The sequence below is a fragment of the Cebus imitator genome, unplaced genomic scaffold (assembly GCF_001604975.1).
Source record: "Cebus imitator isolate Cc_AM_T3 unplaced genomic scaffold, Cebus_imitator-1.0 Scaffold449, whole genome shotgun sequence".
NCBI lineage: Eukaryota > Metazoa > Chordata > Mammalia > Primates > Cebidae > Cebus > Cebus imitator.
This window is the reverse complement of record NW_016107764.1, coordinates 3,193,661-3,203,298: the sequence shown is the minus strand read 5'-3', so window position 1 is coordinate 3,203,298 and position 9,638 is coordinate 3,193,661. Positions and strand designations below refer to the sequence as shown.

The window sequence follows — 9,638 nt, the reverse complement described above, 5'->3', positions numbered from 1 at the left end:
TGGCTGCCAGGGCACGATGGCCCCGCCCTCGGCTCGCCGCGCGCCCACATTGGCTGTCGGCCCCAGCGTCTGCAGCGCGGGAGACTAGTTGAACTGCCGCGGGCGCTGTGGCTGGGCGGGCGCACCATGGAGCGGCTGCGGGACCTGCGGGAGCGGCTGCAGGCGTGGGAGCGCGCGTTCCGGCAGCAGCACGGGCGGCGGCCAAGCCAGGTGCGGACTGCCCCGGGACCGAGGGGCTGAGGGCGCGACCAGCTGCTGACGCGTTCTTTTTACAGGACGATGTGAAGGCGGCGCCGGAGGAGACCCGCGGTGAGAACGCGCGGGTCGGCGGGGCGGGGTGGCGCCGGGTCGGTGGGGGCCCAGCCCCCACCCTGACCCCGCCTCCCGCGCGCCCACGCAGCGCTCTACCGGGAATACAGTTCTCTGAAGCGGACGGTGCGTCAGTCCGGTGGCGGCGGCGGGCCCCGCAGCCCAGAGTCGCTCCCCGCGGCGGCCGAGGAGGTACCCAGGCCCCACCACCCCAAACTCCTGCACTTTCCTGTTTGGCGGAGTGGCGGGAGCCACGGAGTCGTGGCCAGGCCTACGTGGGGCACAGAACTTGGGAGGAGGACTGGGCAAAGTGGGGAAAGGCCGGGCCTCGCTCCAGGTGTGGGAGGGGTGGCTGGGAGCGCCTCTACCCGCACACCAGCCTGTCTCTAGTTTGTGCTCCCACTGTCTCCTGCAGGCGCCAGAGCCACACTGCTGGGGGCCCCACCTGAATCGGGCTGCGACCCAGAGTCCACAACCTACCCCAGGGCGGAGCTGTCAGGGCTCGTTCCGGGACTATGGGCAGCGACTCAAGGCCAATCTGAAAGGCACCTTGCAGGTGACGGGTGGGCAAACAGTGCGTCTATGCTAGACCCAGAGTGGCAGGGCTGCCCATCTCCTTTCTGTCACTCTTTCCACACAGACAGGCACAGGCTCCGATGCCAATCAGGGCACCACTCTCCTGGGAGGGAGCTTCTAGGGATCTCTGCTCTTGACTCTCTTTCTAGTCTAGCCCAGTGCTTCTTAGCCTGCCCTACGATTGAAGGTAGGGACTCAGGTTTCAGAGTCTACAGCAGCCTAGGGGCCTGAGTGCCTGCTGCCATTCTGTTCTTCTCCTCCCAGGCCAGCCCAGCTCTGGGCCACAGACCTTGGCCTCCAGAAAGATCCTCATCCAAGACACCCATCCCAAAGCTCCCAGGCACAGGACTTGTCCCCACCTTTGCAGAAAAAGTCAGTGATATGCCTCCACAGCCTTCTGGGCCCCGGCCAAGGCCTGGTCGGCTCCAGCACCTGCGGGCATCCCTGAGCCTACGGCTGGGCTCCCTAGATCCTGGCTGGTTGCAACGGTGTCACAGTGGGGTCCCAGACTTTCTGGGGGCCCCCAAACCCTGCAGGCCTGGCCTAGGCTCAGAGGAATCACAACTTCTGACCACCGGTGAGTCCGCTGTCCTTGGTCCTGGTGCTCGCTCCCAGGGCCCAGAGGCTTCAGCCCTCCAAGAAGTCAGCATCGGTGCAGGGAGCCCCCAACCCAGCAGCAGTCGAGGCGAGAAGCGGAGACGGAATGAGGTGCCCTGGGGGAGCCCCACACAGGTCCAGCAGCAGAGCAGTCAGGCTGGACCTCCGTCTGAGGCGGCTGAGGCCATAGCACTTGAGGAAGACTCTCCAGGGGAACCTGTACAGGCACAGCCACCTCAGCCCTGCAGCAGTCGGTCGACCCCCAGGTACCACAGACTCAGCCCCTCCAGTCAAGCCAGGGCAGAGAAGGCTGAGGGCATAGCCCACTTGCACATTTTCCCTAGGATGGCTGGCCATGACAGGGGCAATTACGTACGGCTGAACATGAAGCAGAAACGCTATGTGCGGGGCCGGGCACTCCGTGGCAGGCTTCTCTGCAAGCAGGTGAGACAGTGACAGGCTGGGACAGGTGCTCCCTTCCCTTCTGTCAACTCCGGAATCTCCCATCCAGTGACACTCCTATGTGGGCCCCCCCAGGCACGGAAGCAGAAGTGGCGAAAGAAAGGGGAGTGTTTTGGCCGTGGTGATACCACAGTCACAATCAAGGAGTCTTGTTTCCTGAATGGGCAGTTTGATCACAGGGCACCCCAGTGTCCCCAGCCAGGTGAGAATCTGCCCTGGACGGGGGTCGGTCCAGACAACACTGTGGAGAGAGCAAGGTGCTCTTTTGGGGGACACTTCTGTCCCAAACAAAAGGCCCTTCCAGGTACCCCTGGTCCAGGCCCTACCCTGGCTCCCCTGAAGGAATGTGGCAGGGATGAGGATGGCTGTCAGCTCCTTCTGCTTTGGAAGAAGTAGGCCAGAGGAAGGGCACTGCTGCCAACCTCCTTTGGGGGACGGGAGGGTTTTGGGCAGTGGTTGTCTTGCCAGTATTATCTCAGCCCAGACTGCAGCTCAAACTCCACTCTCTCCTGCCTGATCCCAGCAAGTGAGGAAGACACAGACCCTGATAGGCCTGAGCCACTGGTTCCTGCGCTACAGCCTGTGCCTGAGTTGCCTGGCCTGGCCCCCACCGTGCTGCCACTCTACTCCCTGGGGCCCTCAGGGCAGGTGGCAGGTGAGCAATCAGCTTCTGGTCCAGAGCCTTTACTGAGAGGTTGAGGTGATTCAATCATGCTAATCAATAGCTGTATCTGCAGAGACGCCAGCGGAGGTGTTCCATGCCCTGGAGCAACTGGGGCACCAAGACTTCCGCCCCAGGCAAGAGCGTGCGGTCATGCAGATCCTCTCTGGTGAGCACAGCTGCCAGGGCTGAGGCCGGGCTGAGGCTGGGCTGCAGGGCCTTGCCACTAACTTCTGCCCCACCTAGGCATCTCCACGCTGCTGGTGCTGCCCACAGGGGCTGGCAAGTCCCTGTGCTACCAGCTTCCGGCACTGCTCTACGCCCGGCGCAGCCCCTGCCTCACACTGGTCATCTCTCCCCTGCTGTCACTCATGGACGACCAGGTGTGCACACAGGGTCCTGGGCACACATACACAGCTGAGAACAAGCACTTGTGACTCCCAAAGGCAACTGCTGCTCGTCTCCAAACCACTCCCTCCCCCGGGAGCTTCAAGAAGTCTGTGGCTGCAGTCCCAGTCCTGGCAGCAGGTCGAGGCAGCCCGGCTCCACCGGCACCACGGCCACCCCCACAGGAGCTGTGCTGGGAAGGGAGCCATCCCTTGGCCCTAGGACCCAGGGGTTGGTTCTCCTCTCCCCAGAGGGCCTAGGATGGAGGCAGCAACAGCTGTTGGGTTAGCATCTCTGGGATGACTTGAGGAAGGGCCAGGCCTGGGCTGGCCTATGACGGCCGTTGCTACTGCATCTGCAGGTGTCTCGCCTGCCCCCGTGTCTCAAGGCAGCCTGCATCCACTCGGGCATGACCAGTAAGCAGCGGGAGTCTGTCCTGCAGAAGGTGAGGGCCTCATGGGCCTAGGGGTGAGGGAGGCAGTGGGCGGGCACCTGGGCTGTGCCCCTGATCCTGCTGCTTTCAGGTTCAGGCAGGCCAGGTACATGTGCTGCTGCTGACCCCCGAGGCACTGGTGGGAGCCGGGGGTCTCCCTCCAGCCACACAGCTGCCTCCAGTGGCTTTTGCCTGCATCGATGAGGCCCACTGCCTCTCCCAGTGGTCCCACAACTTCCGGCCCTGCTACCTGCGTGTCTGTAAGGTGAGCTGTGTGTGAAGTGCAGTGGGTGGCTAGGACCAGGGTAGGGTAGGCTAGGCAGCCTCACACCACCATGGCCTCTGGTGCAGGTGCTTCGGGAGCGGATGGGCGTGCATTGCTTCCTAGGTCTCACGGCCACAGCCACACGCCGCACAGCCAGTGATGTGGCCCAGCACCTGGCTGTGGCCGAAGAGCCTGGCCTCCATGGGCCAGCCCCAGTTCCCGCTAACCTGCACCTTTCCGTGTCCATGGACAGGGACACAGACCAGGTGGGTGTGCATGCTCTGGGGACCCCAAAGGGCCCCAGCTTCCAACTACGCACACTGATCGCTCTCCCACTCCTGAATACCCATGCTGACCGCTCCTCAGTTCTGACTGCCCACTCTGACCGCTCCTTGTCAGGCTCTGTTAACTCTGCTGCAAGGCGAACGCTTTCGAAACCTGGATTCCATCATCATTTATTGCAACCGGCGGGAGGACACAGAGCGGGTTGCTGCACTTCTCCGAACCTGCCTGCATCCGGCCCAGGGCCCAGGGCCTAAAGGTGAAGCATGGACAGGGCTGGTACCCCCATGGACCCACCTTGAGCACCCATGCCCCATCCCACTGACTATCTGCTTGTCTTCCTCAAAGGTCGTGCCCCCAAAACCATGGCTGAGGCCTACCACGCAGGCATGTGCAGCCGGGAACGGCAGCGGGTACAAAGGGCCTTCATGCAGGGCCAGCTGCGAGTGGTGGTAGCCACAGTGGCCTTCGGGATGGGGCTGGACCGGCCAGACGTGCGGGCTGTGTTGCATCTGGGGCTGCCCCCAAGCTTTGAGAGCTATGTGCAGGCCGTGGGACGGGCCGGGCGTGACGGGCAGCCTGCCCACTGCCATCTCTTCCTGCAGCCCCAGGTGGGCATCCCCCCAACCACCAGTGTTCGGGCCCCCAGTGCTCTGTCCCACCCTCATGACTGTCGCGCTCCAGGGGGAAGACCTGCGAGAGCTGCGCAGACACGTGCACGCCAACGGCATGGACTTCTGGGCCGTCAAGAGACTGGTGCAGCGCGTATTCCCATCCTGTACCTGCGCCAGGCTGCCCGCAGAGCAGGAGGGGGCCAGGGGTGGGGACATCCCTGTGGCCGAGTCCCCCCCTCAAGAGGTGGAGCAGCTTGGTGGCCGCCAAGCAGCCCCAGGACCTAGAAGGGCCTGTGTGGGCCACGAACGGGCACTCCCAGTGCAGCCGACCGTCCAGGCCTTGGACATGCCAGAGGAGGGTGAGGAACCCAGGGTAAACCACGGGGGTGTGGATGGGCCGGCCCCACGTTCCCTGAGCCCTGCTCTGCCCCCAGCCATCGAGACTTTGCTGTGCTACCTGGAGTTGCACCCACGGCACTGGCTGGAGCTGTTGGCGACCACCTATGCCCGTTGCTATCTGCACTGCTCTGGCGGCCCTGCCCAGCTCCAGGCCCTGGCCCACAGGTGAGATGCCCTTCCTTGAGCAGGGATGAGGTTGGAGAGTCAGGGCTGCTGGCCACATGATCCCTTGTCTTCAGCACAGGTGTCCCCCTTTGGCTGTGTGCTTGGCCCAGCGGCTGCCTGAGGACCCAGGACAAGGCAGCAGCTCAGTAGAGTTTGACATGGTCGAGCTGGTGGACTCCATGGACTGGGAGCTGGCCTGTGTGCGGCGGGCTCTCTACCAGCTGCAGTGGGACCACGAACCTCGGACAGGTACACCGCTCCCCACCCCTCCCCACCCCGCCCTGGATGCTGCCTGCCTGCATCTGACTTGCTTTCTGGCAGGTTTGTGGCGGAGCACAGGGGTACTTGTGGAGTTCAGGGAGCTGGCCTTCCACCTTCGCACCCCAGGTGACCTGACCGCTGAGGAGAAGGACCAGATCTGTGACTTCCTGTATGGCCGTGTACAGGCCCGGGAGCACCAGGCCTTGGCCCATCTGCACAGAACCTTCCAGGCCTTTCACAGGTTGGGAGGAGGTGGGCAGGGCCTGGGACCATCCACTCTCCTGCAGTGACCAGTTGTAACAGGCTCTCCTCCACAGCGTAGCCTTCCCCAGCTGTGGGCCCTGCCTGGAGCAGCAGGATGAGGAGCGCAGTACCAGGCTCAAGGACCTGCTCAGCCGCTACTTTGAGGAAGTGGAAGAGGAAGCACAGGGGCCCGGCGCCTTGGGGGATGCACAGGGTCCCGAGCCAGGGCAGGCCAGGGTGAGTGCCCTGAGGCCAGGCAGGGACATGCAGGCACACCAGGGCTGCAGGTTCCCTGGGCCACCTGGGGCTTGCTGTGTGGACACGGTGCCACAGGAGCTCAGAGGAAGCCTGAGGTGCCTGTCCACGCACAGCTCCAAGATTGGGAAGACCAGGTCCGCCGTGACATCCGTCAGCTCCTATCCCTGAGGCCAGAGGAGAAGTTCTCAGGCAGGGCTGTGGCCCGCATCTTCCACGGCATCGGTGAGGACTGGGGGGCTCCACCTGATAACAGGCTGGGGGCGGGGGCCATGACCAGGGCCAGGATGGTCCTCATGACTGTGTCGGCTCCACCGCAGGAAGCCCCTGCTACCCAGCCCAGGTGTTCGGGCAGGACCGGCGCTTCTGGAGAAAATACCTGCACCTGAGCTTCCACGCTCTGGTGCGCCTGGCCACAGAAGAGCTGCTGCAGGTGGGCCGCTGACTGCACCGCGTGGAGGATGTGGGGCAGAGCTGGGATTGTCAGCGGCAAGGACAATGACAAGCCCTGGGCAAAACCTGCCACAGGGCGTGGGACGAGGAGGCTCTAAAAGCAGAATAAAAAGTGCTTACCTTTTTTTTTTTGAGACGGAGTCTTTCTCTGTAGCACAGGCTGGAGTGCAGTGGCGTGATCTCGGCTCACTGCAACCTTGGCCTCCCAGGTTTTGGTTCAAGCAGTTTTCCTACCTCAGCCTCAAAAGTAGCTGGGATTACAGGCACAAGCCACCACACCCAGCTGCTTACATTGTTTTTATGGGCCCTCCTGTCCAATGAAGCAGCCCCCACAGCCTGGGGACATGCACATTACATATTCCAGGCAGAAACATCTGGGTCACAAGCACATGTGGCTTTATTGAGCTGTCCAGCTGCCCAGCTCAGAGCAAGGTGCTGGGTGCTAGACCCAGGTACACAAGGGGCAGGGCAGAGAGGACGAGCAGGAGGGAGAAGCAGGGATGTGGCCCTAGCCCGTCGGCCAGGGCTCCAGCCAGAGCACCCAGCAGCAGCTTCCCCAGCAGCTCCAGAGTGGCCAGAAGGCTGTAATGTGTGGCCTGAGGGTGTGGAGGTCAGGGTCAGGCCCACACACCCCCAGTCCTGCAGTCCCTCCGTCCTTGCTACGTATGCTCACCTGCAGGGCCCTGGGGGCCAGCTGGCTGCAGCGCATCATCCCAGTGAAGGTGGCTGTGGTGACCAGGCCTCCCAAAAAGTGCTGTAGACATAGGCTCAGCAAGGCTGCCCCTGGAAAAGCAGAGGTCAGCAGTGCCCCAGGCTCCTGGCCCCTCTCTTCCTCCCTCCCCAAGACCAGCCCCTCACCTCTCAAGATTGTGCCAGGGCCCAAGCTGGCACCCAGGGCATCCAGGTGGAAGAGCAAGGCAGTCTGGCAGGCTAACCCCCCAAGGCGGAGCCGCAATACCAACTTCAGCAGAGGCAGCAGCTCCCTGGGGTGGGGGTGAAGAAATTGGGAACTTAAGGGGATTGGGGGCAGATTGGATACAAGTGGGTGGGTGGGGCACCCTGGGAAGGGCTCACCAGTGCTTGGCCAGCAGTGTCCCACCCAGGGAGGAGCCAACGATGGAGCACACCATGGCACCCACACCATTCCACAGTCCCAGCTCAGGGGCAGAAACGCCGCGGTCCAGCAGGAGAAGAGGAAACAGGCTGCTGGCACCCTGCTCACCTGGAGTAGGGAGGTGGGCCATGAGCAAGGGAGGTCTCATGTCTACCTCTTCTCCCCGACTAGACCCTCAATCAGTGTTCCTGAGCCGCAGGTGCTGGAGATGTGGAGCAGCCTGAGAGCCGTCAGGGCTGTGGCCAGAGCTGCGGGAGGACACGACGCAAGGCCCAGCTGTAGAGCCCCCGATGTCAGGGCCAGGTCGTACAGGTCATACCCCAGAAAGAGGGCGGCCGTGTAAAGGGTTGCAAGCCCCCAGGGACACGCCTGGAGCTGTCTGGGAAGCCCCACCTCTGCTGTTGCCTGGCTCGAGGCCTCACTCACCCAGCTTGTAGGTGAGCACAAAGCCTGCAGTCCACAGAGTCCCCGGCACGGCCAGCACGGCCCGCAGAAAGTGCACGGTGTGGGGACGCTGCTCAGAGGGGGGCGGCCGTGGGAGCCGCCGCAGGGCTGGTGCAGCCCAGGCCAGGGCCGCGGCCAGCCAGTAGGAGGCAGCCAGGAGCAGAAAGAGCCGCGTCCACGAGAGGGTGGGCAGGAGTGCCAGCAGCGCTCCCCCGGCTAGCGCGGCCCCCAGCTTGTACGCGACCACCTGCACGGTATTGCCCGGCCCCAGCTCTGCCGGCTCAAGCAGCTGCACGGCCAGCGCGTCCAGGGCCACGTCCTGCACGGCGGCACCCAGGTTCAGCAGCAGCAGCAGCCCCGCCACGGCGGCGGGCACCCCGGCCTGGCCAGCTCCAGGCGGGGGCAGCCCGGCCAGCAGCCCACACACCAGCCCCAGGCCCGCTGTGCTGCACGTCAGCCAGACCCTCGTCGAGCCCCGCGCGTCCACCAGCGGGGCCCACGCCAGCTTGAGCAGCCACGGAGCGTACAGAGCCTTGGCCAGCCCCACGCGCGTCAGAGAGAAACCGCGGGCGCGCAGCAGCAGGGGCAGGAGGCCGGACTGGAGCCCGTAGGGCAGGCCCTGCACCAAGTAGAGGCCGGCCAGCGGCAGCAGCTTCCCGCGCATGGCGGCTCAGGCCCGTTGCGAGGCCGGGAGGTCGAGTTCCAGGTGGGGTCCCGCAAGGCGAGGTCTCCTCCGCGTGGGGTCAGGGGCTACACCCCGGCACGGCTTTGGTTCTGGGACCGAGCGGAGTCAGCGTCGTACAGGCAGGCTGGGGTCTGGACACTCGCTCTAACGCCTTGGGAGTATCCACATCCCCGAAGAACCGAACCCGGAACCAAACGGGGACGAGCGCTCGGGACACTGGCAGCCAGCGAATCCCAGCATGCTCTGCGCGGCCGCAGGTAAAGGGGGCGGGGCCACTGCGTCCCGCGTCTCCCAGCATGCTCTGCGCGGCCTCGGGGGAAGCGGGCAGGGCCACAGCCTCCCGCGGCTCCCAGCATGCTCTGCGCGGCCTCCGGTGAAGGGGGGGGGCCACTGCCTCCCGCGGCTCCCAGCATGCTCTGCGCAGCCGCAGGTAAACGGGGCGGGGACGCTGCCTCCCATGGCCCTCTGCCAGCGCCCCGCACCGCCGGGCGGGACTAAGCAGCTTCTCGGTCCCTTGGAGCCACAAAGCCGAGTACGGATCACACGGTGCGCGGACTTGGCGTCGCCGGAGTCCGGCGGCCACCAGCTGGGCCGGAATGTCGGGCGGGCCAGAGATTCCGTAGCGGGCCAGAGCGTCGGCTCGCGGGCGCCCCCGGTGGCCAGTCCGGGTTCGGGCCCGCGGCCGCCCCGCCACGTGCGCGCTCCCACCGAGGTGCTGCGCGAGTGAGAGGCCCAGAGAGGGAAGCTGCACAGCTGGGCCGGCCTCGAACGTAAGAACCGGCCTGCACCCGCGGCCAGCCCTAATCCCTCCCAGGAAGCTCGGATCTGCGCCAGGCGTGCGTCCTTCCTGGTGTCTGTCCTGGAGTCTGGCTGCTGCATTGCCCAGCTCCTGTTTTCCAGCCGCCCCCATGAAGGCGTCCGCTTATGGGTTCCACCCTCTTCCACTCGTTACTTCTGAAACCAGACTCCCACCTTGCTGTGTCTGTGGCTTCAGCCCCTCTCTAAGGCAGTCACAGAGGCATGGAAGGCAGGA

The 9,638-nt window shown here is 64.5% G+C and overlaps 2 protein-coding genes across 8 annotated transcripts; one reads left to right on the top strand and one right to left on the bottom strand.

Annotated features, from left to right (window-relative positions):
* Positions 1–36: 36 nt before the first annotated feature.
* On the top strand, positions 37–6,491 carry RECQL4 (RecQ like helicase 4). 6 transcript variants are annotated; one of them, XM_017511702.2, is made up of 21 exons: positions 47–210; positions 276–309; positions 401–501; positions 725–865; positions 1,150–1,926; positions 2,020–2,146; positions 2,468–2,599; positions 2,682–2,774; positions 2,852–2,988; positions 3,354–3,437; positions 3,517–3,690; positions 3,777–3,956; positions 4,090–4,231; positions 4,321–4,583; positions 4,657–4,945; positions 5,021–5,150; positions 5,230–5,399; positions 5,472–5,652; positions 5,729–5,891; positions 6,026–6,134; positions 6,230–6,491. In XM_017511702.2, exons 1-21 carry the CDS (start codon positions 127–129, stop codon positions 6,352–6,354), a joined length of 3,636 nt encoding a protein of 1,211 aa, XP_017367191.1. In that variant the 5' UTR covers positions 47–126; the 3' UTR covers positions 6,355–6,491. The 6 variants fall into 6 exon arrangements, 5 of the variants coding, with proteins under 5 accessions (XP_037588377.1, XP_037588376.1, XP_017367191.1 ...); XM_017511703.2 differs by having other exon boundaries at positions 48–210; positions 1,150–1,748; positions 1,827–1,926; positions 4,657–5,150; positions 6,230–6,488; XM_037732448.1 differs by having other exon boundaries at positions 45–210; positions 4,111–4,231; positions 4,657–5,150; positions 6,230–6,488.
* A 246-nt stretch (positions 6,492–6,737) lies between these two features.
* Positions 6,738–8,888, bottom strand: MFSD3 (major facilitator superfamily domain containing 3). Of its 2 annotated transcripts, XM_017511717.2 has the most exons (5): positions 7,903–8,852; positions 7,437–7,584; positions 7,221–7,345; positions 7,036–7,145; positions 6,742–6,958 (listed from the first exon to the last, which is right to left on the bottom strand). In XM_017511717.2, the coding sequence occupies exons 1-5, from the start codon at positions 8,582–8,584 to the stop codon at positions 6,785–6,787; spliced, it is 1,239 nt and encodes a 412-aa protein (XP_017367206.1). In that variant the 5' UTR covers positions 8,585–8,852; the 3' UTR covers positions 6,742–6,784. The 2 variants fall into 2 exon arrangements, with proteins under 2 accessions (XP_017367205.1, XP_017367206.1); XM_017511716.2 differs by having other exon boundaries at positions 6,738–6,958; positions 7,036–7,345; positions 7,903–8,888.
* Between the last annotated feature and the right edge of the window lie 750 nt (positions 8,889–9,638).

Coding starts and splice junctions, on each gene's coding strand:
- RECQL4 (XM_017511701.2), top strand. CDS start 127: ATGGAGCGGCTGCGGGACCTGCGGGAGCGGCTGCAGGCGTGGGAGCGC. Junction 3,438..3,516: donor GGGAGTCTGTCCTGCAGAAG/GTGAGGGCCTCA, acceptor TGCTGCTTTCAG/GTTCAGGCAGGCCAGGTACA. Junction 6,135..6,229: donor CCGCATCTTCCACGGCATCG/GTGAGGACTGGG, acceptor GCTCCACCGCAG/GAAGCCCCTGCTACCCAGCC.
- MFSD3 (XM_017511716.2), bottom strand. CDS start 8,584: ATGCGCGGGAAGCTGCTGCCGCTGGCCGGCCTCTACTTGGTGCAGGGC. Junction 7,585..7,902: donor TGTGCTCACCTACAAGCTGG/GTGAGTGAGGCC, acceptor TCCCTACTCCAG/GTGAGCAGGGTGCCAGCAGC. Junction 6,959..7,035: donor TGGCCCCCAGGGCCCTGCAG/GTGAGCATACGT, acceptor CCACACCCTCAG/GCCACACATTACAGCCTTCT.